At 45.2% G+C, this 18,104-nt stretch overlaps 1 protein-coding gene across 1 annotated transcript in view; it reads right to left on the bottom strand.

The window, feature by feature from the left end:
- stx18 (syntaxin 18) overlaps positions 1-18,104 on the bottom strand; it is a 179,974-nt gene that overhangs the window by 15,467 nt on the left and 146,403 nt on the right. Inside the window, exons 7-8 of the mRNA XM_072495507.1 lie at positions 16,194-16,279; positions 10,738-10,796 (exon numbers count right to left, since the gene is read on the bottom strand). Coding sequence (XP_072351608.1) covers positions 10,738-10,796; positions 16,194-16,279 — 145 coding nt within the window. The remainder of the gene's footprint in view (positions 1-10,737; positions 10,797-16,193; positions 16,280-18,104) is intronic.

Here is an 18,104-nt window from a genome sequence, read left to right on the forward strand (position 1 = left end):
TCGGGGCGAGGGTCTGCCGTCTGGGGGACTGGAGGGTGCGTGAGGCTCGGGCACGTGACTGGCCTAGAAAAGGAGATGGCTAGTCGGCGGGGTGGGGGGGGGTGGGGGGTGAGAAGCCCCCCAATCCGGCTGATAACTTGGAATGTGAGGGGCCTGAATGGGCCGGTTAAGAGGGCCCGAGTGTTCGCGCACTTAAAGGAACTGAAGGCAGACGTGGTCATGCTTCAGGAGACACATTTGAAGGTGGCAGACCAGGTCAGGTTGAGAAAGGGATGGGTAGGACAGGTATTCCATTCGGGGCTGGATGCGAAGAACAGAGGGGTTGCAATACTGTTGGGGAAGCGGGTGTCGTTTGAGGCCAAGAATATTGTAGTGGATAATGGAGGTCAATATGTGATGATGAGCGGTAGGTTGCAGGGGGTGTGGGTGGTACTGGTAAACTTATACGCCCCGAACAGGGACGATGCCGGATTTATGAAGCGCATGCTGGGTCGGATTCCGGACCTGGAGGCAGGAAGCTTGATAATGGGAGGGGGATTTCAACACGGTGCTGGATCCAGCATTAGATCACTCCAGATCCAAGACGGGGAAGAGGCCGGCTGCGGCCAAGGTGCTTAGGGGGTTTATGGACCAGATGGGAGGAGTGGATCCATAGAGGTTTGCTAGGCTCCTGGCCAGGGAATTCTCATTCTTTTCCCATGTACATAGAGCCTACTCCCGGATAGATTTTTTTGTTTTGAGTAGGGCACTAATCCCGAAAGTGGAAGGAACGGAGTATTCAGCCATAGCCATCTCAGACCACGTCCCGCACTGGATGGGGCTGGAGTTAGGAGAGGAGAGGGACCAGCGCCCGCTGTGGCGTCTTAGATGTGGGATTATTGGCGGATAAGGAGGTGTGCGGGAGCGCATTGAGAGATACTTGGAGGTCAATGACAACGGAGAGGTGCAGGTGGGGGTAGTCTGGGAGGCGTTGAAGGCAGTGGTCAGGGGAGAGTTAATCTCCATTAGGGCCCACAGGGAGAAGAGAGAGGGAGAGGTTGGTGGGGGAGATCTTAAGGGTGGACAGGAGATATGCAGAGGCCCCCCGAGGAGGGACTACTTAGGGAGCGGCGAAGCCTCCAGGCGGAGTTTGACCTGTTGACCACAGGGAAAGCAGAGGCACAGTGGCGAAAAGCACAGGGGGCGACGTACGAGTATGGGGAGAAGGCGAGCCGGATGTTGGCACACCAGCTCTGTAAGAGGGTGGCAGCGAGGGAGATAGGTGGAGTTAAGGATAGTAGGGGGAATACGGTGCGGAGTGCGGTGAGAGTAAATGAGGTATTTAAGGACTTCTATGAGGAGCTGTATAGATCTGAGCCCCCATTGGGGGAAGAGGGGATGCGACGATTTTTGGATCAACTGAGGTTCCCGAGGGTGGAGGAGCAGGTGGTGGCTGGTTTAGGGGCGCCAATTGGGTTGGAGGAGCTGGTTAAAGGATTGGGGAACATGCAGGTGGGGAAGGCCCCGGGGCCAGATGGGTTCCCGGTCGAGTTTTATAGGAAATATGTGGACCTGCTTGGCCGTTGTTAGTGAGGACTTTCAATGAGGCAAGGGAGAGGGGGACCCTGCCCCCGACAATGTCCGGGGCGCTGATCTCGCTGATTCTGAAGCGGGAGATGGACCCACTGCAATGTGGGTCGTATAGACCGATCTCGCTCCTCAATGTGGATGCTAAATTGCTGGCAAAAGTGCTGGCTACGAGAATTGAGGACTGTGTCCCTGGGGTGATTCATGAAGACCAGACGGGATTTGTAAAGGGCAGACAGCTAAACACTAATGTGCGGAGGCTCCTCAACATGATTATGATGCCATCGGTGGAGGGAGAGGCGGAAGTAGTGGCAGCTATGGACGCGGAGAAGGCCTTTGACCAGGTGGAGTGAGAGTATCTTTGGGAAGTGTTGCGGAGGTTTGGGTTCAGGGAGGGGTTTATTAGTTGGGTCAGGCTCCTAAATAGAGCCCCGGTGACGAGTGTGGCTACGAATCGGCGGCGGTCGGAGTACTTTTGGCTGTACCGAGGGACGAGGCAGGGGTGCCCCCTGTCCCCCTTGTTGTTTGCATTGGCAATTGAGCCTTTGGCCATGGCACTAAGGGAGTCCAGGAAATGGAGGGGGTTGGTCCGAGGGGGAGAGGAACATGGGGTGTCGCTGTATGCGGACGACCTGTTGCTGTATGTGGCAGATCCAGTGGAGGGGATGGTGGAGGTCATGCGGATCCTAAGGGAGTTTGGGGACTTCTCGGGCTATAAGCTCAACGTAGGGAAAAGTGAGCTCTTTGTGGTGCATCCAGGGGACCAGGGAAGGGGGATAGACAAACTACCATTGAAGAGGGCGGAAAGGAACTTTTGGTACTTGGGGATCCAGGTGGCTGGGAGCTGGGGAGCCCTGCACAAGCTTAATTTGACACGGTTGGTGGAGCAGATGGAGGAGGATTTCAAAAGATGGGATGTGCTGCCATTCTCGCTAGCGGGCAGGGTACAGTCGGTTAAAATGATGGTCCTCCCGAGGTTTCTCTTTGTGTTCCAGTGCATTCCCATTATGATTACCAAGGCCTTTTTTTAACGGGTAGGTAGGAGCATCATGGGTTTCGTGTGGGCAAATAAGACCCCGAGGGTAAAGAGGGTGTTTCTGGAGCGTAGCAGGGACAGGGAGGGCTGGCGCTGCCGAATCTGTGCGGCTACTATTGGGCAGCCAACGTGGCGATGATCCGTAAGTGGGTAATAGAGGGAGAGGGGGCGGCATGGAAGAGGTTGGAGATGGCGTCCTTTGTGGGCACGAGCCTGAGGGCACTGGTGACGGCACCGCTGCCGCTCTCGCCGACAAGGTACACCACGAGTCCAGTGGTGGCGGCAACGTTGAAGATCTGGGGGCAGTGGAGGCGGCATAGGGGCGAGATGGGAGCCTCGGTTTGGTCCCCGATTCGGGAGAACCATCGGTTCGTCCCGGGAAGGATGGATGGGGGGTTTCGGAGCTGGCATCGGGCAGGGATCAGAAGAATGGGGGCCTGTTTATAGATGGGACGTTTGCGAGCCTAGGGGCGCTGGAGGAGAAGTTTGGGTTACCCCCGGGAAATGCGTTCAGGTATATGCAAGTGAGGGCATTTGTGAGGTGGCAGGTGAGGGAATTCCCGCTGCTCCCGGCACAGGAGACTCAGGACAGGGTGATTTCGGGTGTATGGGTCGGAGAAGGCAAGGTTTTGGCGATCTATCAAGAGATGAAAGAAGAGGAGGAGGTTTTGGTAGAGGAGCTAAAGGGCAAGTGGGAGGAGGAGCTTGGGGAGGAGATTGATGAGGGTCTGTGGGCTGATGCCCTGAGTAGAGTTAACTCCTCTTCCTCTTGCACCAGGCTCAGCCTAATAAAATTTAAGGTTACTCACAGAGCGCATATGACAGGGGCGAGGTGGAGTAGGTTCTTTGGGATGGAGGACAGATGTGGGAGGTATTCGGGAAGCCCGGCGAATCACGTCCACATGTTCTGGTCGTGCCCAGAACTGGATGGGTTCTGGAGGGGTTTCGCGAGGACTATGTCCAAGGTGGTGAAAGTCCAGGTCACGCCGAGTTGGGGGTTGGCACTATTTGGGGAAACGGACAAGCCGGGAGTGCAGGAGGCGAAAGAGGCCAGTATCCTGGCCTTTGCGTCCCTGGTAGCCCGGCAGAGGATCTTGCTACTATGGATGGACGCGAAGCCCCCCCAGTGTGGAAGCCTGGATAAATGACATGGCAGGTTCATTAAGCTGGAGAGGATAAAGTTTGCCTTGAGCGGGTCTGTGCAGGGGTTCTTCAGGTGGTGGCAAACGTTCCTAGACTATCTCGTGGAGCGCTAGGAGGAGGTCAGCAGCAGCAGCAACCCAGGGGGTGGGGTCTCTTTCGGGGGGGGGGGGGGGGTATTTGGGTGGGTGGGGGGGGGGGGGTCCCCCAAGGGTACCTTTGAATGTTATATGGGGGGGTTAATAAATGCGGGTGAAACCCAATGTATAAGTAGTTTATTATTTTTGATTATGGTGTTTGTGCTCTTTCTTCTTTTCGTTATGGGGGGGGGGGGTTGTTTGTTAAAAAATTGTTGGAAAAATTTGAATTAACATATTTTTTAAAAAAGAAAAAAGATGTAACCAGTGCAGTTGACAAGGAGGAGCCAGTCAATGTGGTATATTTGGACTTTCAGAAGGCGTTTGACAAAGTCCTGCATAAGAGATTATTGTGCAAAATTATAGCGCGTGGGATTGGGGGAAATGTATTGAGGTGGATAGAAAACTGGTTGGCAGAGAGGAAACAAAGAGTAGGGATTAATGGGTCCTTTTCAAATTGGCAGGCAGTAACTAGTGGGGTACCACAGGGATCGGTGCTGGACCCCAGCTATTCAGAATATATATTAATGATTTGGATGAGGGAACAAAATATAATATCTCAAAGTTTGCAGATGATACCAAGTTAGGTGGAAGGGTGAATTATGACAAGGATGCAGGGATCCTACAGCATGATCTGGACAGGTTGGGTGAGTGGGCAATGGTAGATGCAGTATAATTTGGATAACTGTGAGGTTATTCACTTTGGAAGCAAAATCAGGAAGGCAGATTACTATCTGAATGGTTGTAAATTGGGAGAGGGGAGTGTGCAGCGGGACCTGGGTGTCCTTGTGCTGTTGCTGAAGGTAAGCATGAGGTGCAACAGGCGGTAAAGAAGGATAATGGTATATTGGTCTTCATTGCGAGAGGTTTCGAGTATAGAAGCAGGAACTGCAATTATACAGGGCCTTGGTGAGACCACGCCTGGAGTATTGTGTGCAGTTTTGGTCTCCTTCTCTGAGGAAGGATGTTCTTGCTCTCGAGGGAGTGCAGCAAAGGTTTACCAGACTGATTCCAGGGATGGTGGGACTGCTATATGAGGAGAGATTGACTAGGTTGGGATTGTTCTCGCTGGAGTTCAGAAGAATGAGGGGGGAACTCATAGAGACTTATAAAATTTTAACGGGACTAGACAGGGTAGATGCAGGGAGGATGTTACCAATGATGGGTGTGTCCAGAATCAGGGGGTCACAGTCTGAGGATTCAGGGTAAACCATTTCGGACAGATATAAGAACAAAGAACAAAGAAAAGTACAGCACAGGAACAGGCCCTTCGGCCCTCCAAGCCATTGCCGACCATGCTGCCCGACTAAACGACAATCTTCTACACTTCCTGGGTCCGTTTCCCTCTATTTCCATCCTATTCATGTATTTGTCAAGATGCCCCTTAAATGTCACTATCGTCCCTGCTTCCACCACCTCCTCTGGCAGCGAGTTCCAGGCACCCACTACCCTCTGTGTAAAAAAACTTGCCTCGTACATCTACTCTAAACCTTGCCCCTCGTACCTTAAACCTATGCCCCCTAGTAATTGACCCCTCTACCCTGGGGAAAAGCCTCTGACTATCCACTCTGTCTATGCCCCTCATAATTTTGTAGACCTCTATCAGGTCACCCTTCAACCTCCGTCGTTCCAGTGAGAACAAACCAAGTTTATTCAACCGCTCCTCAGAGCTAATACCCTCCATACCAGGCAACATCCTGGTAAATCTCTTCTGCACCCTCTCTAAAGCCTCCACATCCTTCTGGTAGTGTGGCGACCGGAATTGAACACTATACTCCAAATGTGGCCTAACTAAGGTTCTATACAGCTGCAACATGACTTGCCAATTCTTATATTCAAAAATAAGGAGACATTTCTTCACACAAAGAGTGGTGAGCCAGTGGAATTCATTACCGCAGGAAGTAGTTGATGCTAAAACATTGAATATATTCAAGGGGCGGCTAGATATAGCACTCGGGGAGAATGGGATCAAAGGCTATGGGGAGAAAGCAGGATTCGGCTATTGCGTTGGATGATCGTGATGAATGGCGGAGTAGGTTCGAAGGGCCAAAAGGCCTCCTCCTGCTCCTATCTTCTATGTATTTATGTAATCCGCAAACCCGGATCGAACCCGGGTCCTCAGTGCCGTAGGCAGCAGTGCTAACCACTGTGCCACTGTGCCACCGTGCCGCCCCCGTTCTGCTCACATTTAACACACTGGCAGCAATACTCGAGAACTGAGAAAACAAACATCACAAACAATGCTTCAGGTCAAATCTAAAGGACTGGTTTCAAAAATAATCACTTGCAAGCTGCACAGAAATGCTGCCAGTGCATTCACACTGAGACTCCCAACCCGACACACGGCCCAAAAGCCTTTTATCCTAGATTATATTATGCTGCCTCTGACCCCTTAAGAGCGCCTAAATTTAAAACAGCTGGGTTTCTTTTTAGGTAGACAGAAGAATATAAAGTAAATAACTAAAATAGCTCTCTGCAAGAAGGCACAAGAGACAAAGAAGATTGGAAATGGTCCGAAACGATACTGGCTACCTTGAACACACATGAATATGGAATGAAAAAGGTCAAAGGTCCGCAAGCCCATAAATTTTGCCTCATCTACAATATCAAGAATTTCATAACCACTTATTTACTCTCCTGAGGGATGTAACTGAGAATATGCACGAGCTGTTGGAAGTTCTGTGAAATTTCTTCTGAATCGCAAGGAAATGTTGCAAAACTCCCAGTTATTACGCCAATATTAAAATATATGCTATTTGACCCTGACCAGTTTCAGCCTGCAGGCACATCTATAGTTTCTGCAGTGCAGGTTTGATTTCGTTTAGGGCAGCATTTGATCTTCTAATTCTATACACGTCTTTCTGACTGTTAATCTTAAGTCTTCAGCAGATACAGATTTAGGTGCTTGTTAATGGAACTGTAAAACACAAGTGTCATTGTCTTAACTAGGAATATACTTCAAAGACCCACAACTCAGGGGAGAGATTCATCTAATCTCTGGCCTCATTTGAAACTTGTTAATTTGTCGAATTATGTTTTCTAGTTCTTCAGTTGGGCCTAAATTCACAATTCATTGAAAACGGGGTAAAATAATTAGTGTGGTCCGTTGGTGGGCCCATGCACATGGACTCCGAAACCACACTCAACTGGTCCCCCTGGCTACATAACCTGAAATAAGTGAACAAGCAGCACCACTCATGGTTTTCATTGGCAGCTTATCCAACAGTGTGGCGGGACTTGAGATGTCACTGGCACCAGTTAAAAGAAATCAGCGCTTTGTAATTGGGGGTGGAACAGGAGATGCACTGTGACTGCCATCAGCTTTATTTTAAACACCATTGAAATGACAAGCAGAAAAACTTCCAGGAGGACCTGTAAATTAGTTAAGGTGTGGCTCCTAACCTCTGACTACACAGTACCGCTGTCAGCCTGTAACCGTAGCACTCATAAGTCTTCCTCCTCTGCTCCTCACTACTTTCCTCCAAACTCTGCAGCACACTTTCACCCCATCTTACTCTGCAGATAGTACCTCACTCTGTACCTGCTTCTCTCCTCTATGTCACTTTTCTTGCCTTCGCATGCCAGTGTCACCTTTCCACACGCCAGCAACAGTAATCTACCCTGACATGCACATCCTCCCAATATCTCGGCAGACAAATACTAACTTATTTCCTTTTTTCTTGAAGGACAAGTTGGCACTGAACGACAGGGAACAGATAGCCACAACGGAAGATCAATCATCCATATACACCATGTCCGCTCTGCAAGAAAATGTCAGGAGGAGCGGGGGTGCATCAGGAGTATGGCTTCTTCCTGCAGGAATCTGAGCTATCTCACCATCTTTTCCTTCTCCCTGAAAATTCATCCAACATAGTGTGCACGACACAGACTGCAGCTTTCGGCACACATCTCTTTCAGCACCATTGCAACTAAAAGCTACACCTTGGTCCTCTCTTCACTTTCTGATTTTGAAACTCTAGAAGGCAGAGAAAACTGCACCCACAACTGAAAAATCCCCTTTAACCGAAAAACACAAAAGTTCTAAGGATGCATCACAGAAGCATTATAAAGGAAGTCACGTAAGGCAATATTAGGGAAGATGGTCAAATGGTCTGCCAAAGAGGTTTTGGGGAACGCCTTAAAAGAGAGGGACAGAAGCAGAGAAATTTAGGGAGAAAATTCCAGGCCTTACGACTAGGCAGCTGAAAACAGAACCACCAATGCGTGATGCAATTAAAATTGGGGATGCATGAATTTGATGAGCACAAATTTAAAATATGACCGAGATAGGGAGGGCGAAGCCAAGAAAATATTAAAAACATGGACAAGAATTTAAAAATCAAGGCATTGCTTGATTGGAAGCCTATGTAGATCACGGAGCACATGGGTGCTAGGCAAATGGGACCTGGTGCAAGTAAAGACATAGATAACAGAGTTTTGGATTACCTCAAGTCTATGGAGAGTAGAATGAGGGTCAGCTGCAGATGAGAAGAGGCTGGAGCGAAGTCAGGTGTTATGCAGAGGTGGGAATAGGCAGTCCTATTGATGGCGTGGGTGTGTGGTCGGAAGCTCATGTCAGGGTCAAATATGAAACTAAGGTTATGAACGGTCTCAGACAGTTTCCAAACAGAAGGAGGGATCAGGAAGAGGAAGATATCTCTGCAGAAGATCCGGCACCACTCACTCAGCCGCTAAGTTCAGAGAATGACAGCTGCATTGGAAAGCTAGGAAATTCATGAGCACGAGTGAGGTGGATAGGACTATTTAATGTGGGTTGAGAGTCCATACTACTGGACTACCTCAATTCCCTGGACATTTTGTGGGACCAGCCCACGATGAATTAAAACAGCTTTCTGCTAAGCTTGGGAGATATTATGGAAAGGGAGCCAGAGGCAAGAATATCTCCACAGAAAAGGAGAGTGGAGGAAAATGTGAAAGTCACTCGGCCATGCCTGTAATGGTCTGGTGTTAGCTTGGTCACTCGTGTATACAGGGAATGGGAGGGGTTTGTGAGGGCAATATAACCATGGTAATAGAATGGCTGAAAGAGACCGAGGAGGGCTAAGTGCACTTTGCTGGGGCTACATTAATCTGCTGTCACTTATATGTATCTTGTTTTACTATGATTTGTTGGTGGTATTCATGGAATGTAGAGGTCAAGGGTAAAAATGGTACCTAAATGCTAATGAATCGCTTTATAGCAGCTGAAATTGTGAAATCTGCTGCCTCCATGAAGGCGTGACCCTGCATCATTACACATGGACTTGTGTGTATGTGTATTCTAGTGCTTGAATTATAAACCAGTCCAACACCCGGGAACCATGTCAATAGAGGGTAACCTCACATCCTATCCTTGATTCAGAGAGAGGAGATGGAAGACTTCTGGGGCCTAGCCTACGACGAGAACTGCTGACTATAAACCACAAATTTCCAAGAGCCCGCCATCATCTGCATAACGGTCGACAGCATTGAGAAGTCCGCCTCCGATTTATGTGAAATGAAATGAAAATCGCTTATTGTCACAAGTAGGCTTCAAATGAAGTTACTGTGAAAAGCCCCTAGTCGCCACATTCCGGCACCTGTTCGAGGAGGCTGGTACCGTGCCGTGCTGCTGGCCTGCCTTGGTCTGCTTTAAAAGCCAGCTCTTTAGCCCTGTGCTAAACCATGCGGGGTTTAAATGCACATTATCCAGATTATACAGTCAACCAAGGAGTGACTGGCCAGTACAATGAACACTGCATGTTCCAAGAGTCATATTGGACTCAAAATGATAACTCTGTTTTTCTCTGCATAGATGCTGCTGGGCCTACCGAGCTTTGTCCAGCATTTTCTGCTTTATTAAAGCTGAGATATTCTATTCTGTAGTTGAACCCTGTGCATCAAAACCACTTGTTCCATGTATTTTCTTTGAATACTTTCAGTTCTTGGCTATAAAATACATTTGTTTTTATTTTGGCTCCAAGGTTGCCCAGCACAGCCACCTCAGGAGTCCTCAATGAAGCGTCAACAGCCTTCCAGTGCCCTTGCCATAGCCACTGCGGTGTATCTTATAGTGAGAACGCAACACAGTCACTAGGACTTTGGACAAAGGTGATTTTTGTTACCGATATTCAGTAGAAGCAACTGTCAAATGAAGAGTGATGAAGCGTCTCAGTGTAGTGAGCTTTTTTCTTAAATTTCTTATGTCTTTTGATTTTTTTTAGTTAGAGAAGGACAATCCCATCAAATTGTATGAGGCCACTCAGTTGGCAGTTGTGAAGATTGGATTAGGTGGACATTGGGGCCATTGATGCGTTTGTGAGGTGGGAACGTTCGCGCTGCTTGCTCATCCTCTGCAATCTCAGCCTTCATTCTGTTCCTCCTTGACTTCCTCCTGTTGCTACAACCCTCGCCCCCTCTCGAGGGCAAAGTTGCGCAACTCGCCCTTCATTGTATTCACTTTCATGTGTCACTGCTTTTAGGAAAGGAGTGAAAACAATAGTGGAGGGATATAAACGTGGGTCTGTTAACTGGATGTCCATCTGCAAAGTTATTGAACTAGAGCAGGTGGCGACATTACTACAAGTCGTGAATCGTAACAAATACGTTGCGGAGGAAATGTTGACATGCAAAAAGCTAAAACAGGGAAGAGTGTGTGTTTAGTTGTGCAATTACTCAATCTCAGAATGAAGGTGATTCATAAATCTGGAAAAAAACATTTGTGTCTGTAAATATTGGAGGACATAGCATTTTCCTCCACTTGCAATGATTTCCTTAAACAGTTGACAGAAGCATTAGTTATATTAAAGTCTGTATTGGATTGAAATTGTTTCCTTTTTATGCTTTCCTTTCAAGAGTGCCACATTAGTACAAAATTACCTCACTTCATCCACCAGGCTATTCATGTCACTGACAAGGCGCTGGTTTTCCTGTTCAAACTGCCAGGAATAAAGGACAGTATTAATTATCATACAAAATTAAAGCAAACAAATGCCCTCAACGTGAGCCATTTCAGGTTCCTTTATAATCCCTTTCAAATTCAAATAAAAAAGAAAACAAACAAATCAATTTGTGAGCAGAGAGCTTTCAATGACAAATGGATTGTTTTTTGTTGCCAATGTTCATTGTAGAATGATGTTTGAATCTTCCAGCCTCTTCCATTCGTGGCAATAAGCATTCAGCATCTACAGCATTATTCGGAAACTGAGACTGGAGATGTACAAGCACTTGACGAGCCAGGATAAATCCAAATGCCCTCCCCATCACTGATCTCCCACCCCTTCCAAATAGTTCATGCATTAATATTTATCTATGAATAAAGTTATGCACGCTTAGAGAAAAATAAATATCGTAAAACCTAGGGCACATTCAGAATGCATAAATCACAAAGTTCAAGTCGATTGATAGTCAAATGTCATTCAGTGTGAAGAAAAATGAATGGATTTCTCTATTGGCACGTTGGAGCGCTCTCAAACAATTAGCGTGATCTCCACCTTTCAGCAGAATATTACATCTTTTATCAGTGTAACCAGTTCAATTCATAGCTTTAACTCCAATTTCTCATCATTGGAGGAAAACAAATCTTGCTAAAGCACAGGAATATTTTATATTCAATAAATAATTGAAACAAAAGTAAGATTATAATATGCTGCCCACATAACTGAAAAGGGGCAGGAAAGATTCTGTGTATGGAGAGAGAAAGTGCACTTATTAGAGTAGCTACACTTTGCATAAGAAACCAATAAAGTTAATGCAATGCTATTTAATGCCCAGTTGCAACAGAATGAAACCAGGTTCTGTTCCGGTTTAATACCTAAAGACTTATTTAGTGAATTCCGTAGATGTTGCTGCAACAAAGAGGGCTCAAGAACTAAAATTGGAAATTGTGAGAATCAGTGTTATTTTGAAAAATATTTTTTAGGAATATTGTGCTGTTCTATGAAGAAGGTGTGTGTGTGTGAGTGTAAACAATTTAATTAATCTGGTAAAAGGTTACTAGAGACAGGTTGTCTGGGAGGTTTAAAACATGAAAGGATGTCAGGTTTTTGCTTTTGTAACAAGATATTATGGTGGGTTTGAGGTAAATAGGTTGGATCTTTAGATAAGTTGGGAGTTTGATTGAACATCAAACGGAAGTCGGAGGTGACAAGAAACATTTCTGCATCTTACAGGAGTTCTATGGATAAACAGAAGAGGTTTTATTACATTTTGCTGATCCAAAAGCAGAGACATTAAAGATTTTATATTTGGAAGGATTTGAGTTTCAAAGAGGTGCGTGAACAATGGAACCTGAGATGAAAGGGGGGAAAGGGTATTTTAGAGTTGCTGCGGAGAGCATAGATGTTGGCTGCGTGAGGAAGAATTTTTGTAAACAGCCCTGGACTAGGAGAAGATATGAAATTTGAATCAGCCACCCAGTGAACCGAGAAAAGTCTTGGGCTGAAAAAAGCAGTCTTCTCCTGAATTTCCACAGCAGAGTGGAAAGGTGTTTGAGAGATCGTATGGTATGACTTTATTAAAGCTTCTACTGGATTTTTGTAGTTAAACATGGGCGGCATGGTAGCACAGTGGTTCGCACTGCTGCCTCACAGCACCAGGGACCCAGGTTCAATTCTGGCCCTAGATGACTGTCTGTGTGGAGTTTGCATGTTCTCCCTGCATCTGCATGAGTTTCCTCTGGGCTCCGCTTTCCTCCCAGAGTCCAAAGATGTGCAGATTAGGTGGATTGGCCATGCTAAGTTGCCACTTAAGTTATAGGGTTAGGGTGGGAGAGTGGGCCTAGGTAGGGTGCTCTTTCTGAGGGTTGGTGCAGACTTGATTGGCTGAATGGCCTCCTTCTGCACTGTGTGGATTCTGTGGTTCTATCTACAAGGGAGTATTGCCTGGAAGGTGCTTACATGTGGGTCCGACCAAATAGGGAGTCTTTCGAGCGGAAGTTTTGTAAGACTGCTTTTAAATGTGTAACTGTAATCTTGTGTGCTTCCTTAAGTTTTCTTTTCCCCTTGTTAATAAACCTTTTACTTTTTAAAATCCCAAAAGTGTTATTTGACTTCTTTCTGCTGAGATCAGTGCATTTTCTTCTCATTCTCGGAATACTAAAAAAAGGTATGGCTCATAAGCCAAATTTCTCTCTGAGATTTGGTTTGTTCAGCAATCAACATCTGCTGTGGTCATAACAAAATGTAAAATTTATGCTGCATTTTCTCAAAGGCCAAATTCTTAGAAGACCTTAAAATGGAACACTGATTAATACAACTCGATTACAATCCTGGGATGAGAGAGAATAACAAACAACTTAACAAAATCAAATTCAAGGTTATTATTTCATCATTCAAAAACATTCCAGCTTACTCCTATGGAATATTTTGGCTTCTTCCTTCAAGGCACATGAAGCTTGAATTAGTTTCAAAATTACATACAAGGGGTTTTGAAAAAGATCTGCTTATTTCTAAATAAAGTCGTACCCACAGTTGCAATTGCAGTCTCCAACAATGTTTTGTACATTCCTGGAGGCTGTATTACGTGACCTCTCACCTCCAACCACTCTACCCCCTCGCTCCTGACATTGGCTGTCACACGGCCCGACCCTCGTGCCCATGGTCTTCCCACACCAATTCCAAAGTGAACAGGCGCTTGGAATATATTTGACTGGATGGTTCTTGACTATGAATCATATAGTCCTCTTCTCTAACTGGCAACACATTTCATAACTAATAAATGAAAGTATTCAAAGAAAACAAATGTAACATTTTTTAAAAACTCCCCTCTTTTTTGTCTTCCCTGGTTAATTGCACTGGGCCCAGGAGTAGCCTTTAACTCCTGGAAATGTTAGCGGAGGCCTGGAGGGTTGGCAGATCCTGCTGCATTCAGTACAGCAAGGAAGCGGTTTGCCTGAACATCTTACACCATCCAAATAAAATCAGGGTGAAATCTCATAACTTTGGAATAAGAGCACAAATCAGGCTTGTGGCTACTTAACAACGGCCAAGCTCGGTAAAGACAAAATTGATAACTATTATTTTAGCTCATTTAAATAAAGCTACATTTCTTTGCAACTATCATGTTTTCTCCACTATTTAATTTAATTTTATATTATACGTTTAATTGTACTCACAAGATTTCTAGAATAAAAAGAGCTTATTTGTTTGACGCCAGCGCTTATACTCCACACAAGCCTCCTTAATTCCACTCTTATTCATCTCCTCCCTTTCAGCATATCCTTCTATACTTTTCTCCCCCATGTGTTTTCCATGTTATCCCTTAAATGTATCTACGAACCTACGTATTAGGTGCAGGTGGTAGATTTAAGTCCCACTCTCGGGATTTGAATACACTTGCACATAGGTGAGCCAACGTTTTGGGCAGCACTGAGGGAGAATGGCAGTGCCAAAGTATAGTTCACCAGGTGAAACATTGAATTGAGATACTACTTTCCCTCCCAGATAAATATATGATTTCACAGCTCTATTGGAAAAGGAGCAATGGGGTGCACCTGACATTCTTGAGAACACTTTTATCTCAATTAACATCATGACGCACATTATTTGGTCATTTATCTCACTTTTATTTTAGGACCTTGCTATGTTTCCCTACGTTGCAAAAGTGACCGCACTTCAAAAGCAGTTTTGGCTGAGGAATGCTTTTCAAGGATGTTGTGAAAGGTGATATGTAAATACAGGTTCTTTCTTTTATCATTTCATCTGTTATGACTTTCAAAGTGTACTTTGATTCATTTCATTTCACTATTTGAAGTCCTACCCAGAAGATGCATTTCTGAAACCAACTAATCCAATTCTGACTACTTGGAAAAGAAACCTTCATTATGACGAACCCTTCACCATACACAAATTCATTCAGCACTTTTTTCTCATTTCTGACATAAATTGCCATGATACAAAATCAGTGGTCAATAGAATTTATTAGCATTGCTTACAACCTAAGCATTAAAAAAATGTGTCTGTAAAATGCGACATCTTATTGATATAAATAGTGTAGATAAATAATGAATCGGATCTTTATTGGGCACAAATTTCCTACCACCTGGCGCCGATACCAGCATGTCGGGTGAATATCAGGAGAGGTCAAAACGGGATTTGTGGCAGGCACGATGCACCAGGCATGATGTGCCTGACACAACCTGGATCATGCCCTTGCTGTCTTTAGTTCCCCACTGCAGAAAAAATTCTAAATGTGGGATGATTCAGTGAGAGTCTTTCCAAGCTCCAAAAAAAAGACTAAGTGGGGGTGAATAGCGATCTGGATCACACCCAAACACCCGGGGGGAATCACCCCGCCAAACCTGTCCAAAGTGACAGTCATTTTTTTGGAGAATTGTGTCATTTTTTCTACTGCCTAATCTTAGATTCCATATTGCAGCTATGATATTCCTTGAAGACATTGAGTTCAAAGCTTAATGCTTCCATCCCATCCCAGCTTTTAGCTGTGTGTGTGAAGAAGACAACAAAAGAAATGCCAACCAGCCACGCAACTACACAATGCAAAAGTAAAACAGGTTATTGCAAAATCAAAATACTGTGGATATTGGAAATGTGAAACGTAACCAAAAAACATTGGATATCTTTAGCAGGTCTGGCAGCATCAATGGAGGGAGGAGTAGAGTGAATGTTCCAGAACTGACGAATCGCTTCCCTGTGCTCAAATGTTGCCTGAGCTGTTGAGTACATCCAGTATTTTCTGTTCTTAATGAAGTATGATAGATGCCAACAATTGTTTGGGGTGGGGGGGGGTTAAAATGGTGCCAGTAACCCTTGGGGAGAGGGGAATGATGCCAGCGATCCTTGGGGTGGGTGGTATGATTCCAGCGATCCTTTGGGAGGGAGATGGAGGGAGTGGAGAGAGAGAAAGAGAATAATGCTCGCGATCCTTGGGGGTGGGGAGAGGGGACTGGTGGTCACCCTAATGGCTACATGGCGATGGTGTTGGGGGAGGGTGGCCCCTCCGGGGGTAAGGGTTGGGGGTGTTCCCCTTATCTGCAGGGGGTCGCGATGTCGATGGGGGGTCTTTAAGCTGATTCGGAGATTGGGGCGCCCTTTACAAAAGGTCTCTGTGAAGCCAGGTTTGCCGAGGTGTTCAGGCCCCCACCTCAGTGCCAGTGCAAAACTCACACCCATCCAAAAGAAAGTGTGGGCGGTTTGCAATCCGGATCATGCCAATTCACCCAATGGGAATCGTACCACCGGAGACCACACTTAGAAACCTTTTGGGAGAATTGCACCCCACAACTGAAATAATTCTAAAACAAATATCTGATGAACATGTTAAGGACTTAGTTCAAGTATATTAGTACTTAATTACGTTTTAAGAATGGAATTTACCATTTGAATTTCTTCCGGTGAAAGCTCATCTTCTTTTGAATCCTCCCAAAGACCCATGTTATCCTGTACCTCTGGAAAAGCTTTATCTGTGAACAGTAAATTTAAAACTGACGTTATACAATCTTTTCACAAATGCACTTTAACGAACCATTAAGGAATTGAAGGGGAACTTGGATGAGCAAATGAGGGGAAAAACAAACAGAATGGCATCAGGTTGAGATGAAGTAAGCTTATGTGGAGCATAAACATCATTATTAACCTGTCTGAATGGCATGTTCCTGTGCTATAAATTCTACGTAACTCTTTAGTGTATATAACGGGCATTCTACTTAATAAGCATTTCTAACCAGTGTTTCCTGAATATTCAAGTTCAAAGTTCACTTTCTCAAACCTTGTCCATACTTTAGTTGTTCACATTATTATGATAACCAATATAAATCTTTTTATCTCCATTAAAATGATCGCTGAACTGGAGGACAGTCTCAAGTGTTCTCATCACTTAGGACATACATGTTTCCCAGCAAATTGCTGTTGTTTCTTCAATCTGTCCTACTCCATCTTTAATTACTGACATTTTGGGTCGAATTATTCCCTGAGCTCAAAAAACTTCCAAATTTCCTTTGTTAATGTTGCCTTCAAGCAACTCAGATTCCCTTTAGATGGCAAACATTTCTATTCACTCAACAACTCCCCAATCTCTACAAAACCCAGGGCTCAATTATTGTTCCCTATTTCGAGAGACTCTTCGAACATCTTGAACTTTTGGATAGCTCTTCAACCGGTGGATTGATTTTCCCTCTCTTCTAGCTTCCAAACACTTGATTTCATCAGGACCACCAAGGCCTGGTCACCTTAATATTTCCTTTGGAGCGTCAAATGCACCATCCCAAAAGCCGTTCCTACTTCCTGTGCTGAAATAAAGTTTCATCGAATGGCCACTCTCATTCCTCCAAATCTGTGAACCTTGTCACCTGCATTCCTTCAGTTAGATATATCCATTGAAAACCAAAGTTGTTTTACCTTGCTCCCCTCGTTCTCTCTTCAATCAATCCAGTGGTTAGTCTTTACTTCTTAATAAAATGGATACTATCTGATCATCTTGGCCTACTGATTGTTTTGCTTTCCCACCGGAATCAGTCCATCCTAAGACCTGTTTAGTTTACTTAAATAGGGGTCCAATAAAGTGTTATTTTGACAGAAGGCTGGCATTGAATATTCTGTTTTCTGATCTAACTGGAATTAGCAGCTGCTGTCACCAATGGTCATGGAGTTGGTCTATAAGATTGACCCTGTACCTCTGCTATTAAACAGCAAGTACACCTGGAATTTTAAGATTGATGTCATGGCAGACAGTTTTAGATTCCACAATGCTACACCAATTTAATTGGATAAACTGGAATGAAATTCCATGAAGATGACATAAACTTGCCTATCAAGCAACTGAATTGCTGGAGGAAGTTTATTTTGCCAGACCTATCTACATTAGCCAACATAAATTAGTGTACTTCCAACATTACCTTGCTAGCTTCAAGGAGATCAAAGATTAGCGAAGGAAAATAAGCCTCATCCAAACAGACAAATCAGTTCAGTTCACCCGCATGGTCTCTCTTTCAGGTTAAAGTACCCCCACCCTAGATATCTCAGAGCTGAATTAAAATGATTAAAATTCTCAAATTAATTGCACAAGTTAAATGTCAGCTAACCACTAAAGTAGTAAGTAAAGTCACCAGAGGGAGCGATAGGCTGCTTTCCCTTTGAGGGGGGGGAGCTGATTGGTGGTGATATAACCTGAGGATCACCACACCTCAGGTGATGGGCAAGGTTGGGAAGGCTGGGCTTTCATGAATAACCTCAGCTGGTATGGGAATGAAACCCGTGCTGTTGGCCTCACTCTGCATAATAAACCAGCTG

The sequence above is a fragment of the Scyliorhinus torazame genome, chromosome 3, assembly GCF_047496885.1.
Source record: "Scyliorhinus torazame isolate Kashiwa2021f chromosome 3, sScyTor2.1, whole genome shotgun sequence".
NCBI classification, from domain to species: domain Eukaryota; kingdom Metazoa; phylum Chordata; class Chondrichthyes; order Carcharhiniformes; family Scyliorhinidae; genus Scyliorhinus; species Scyliorhinus torazame.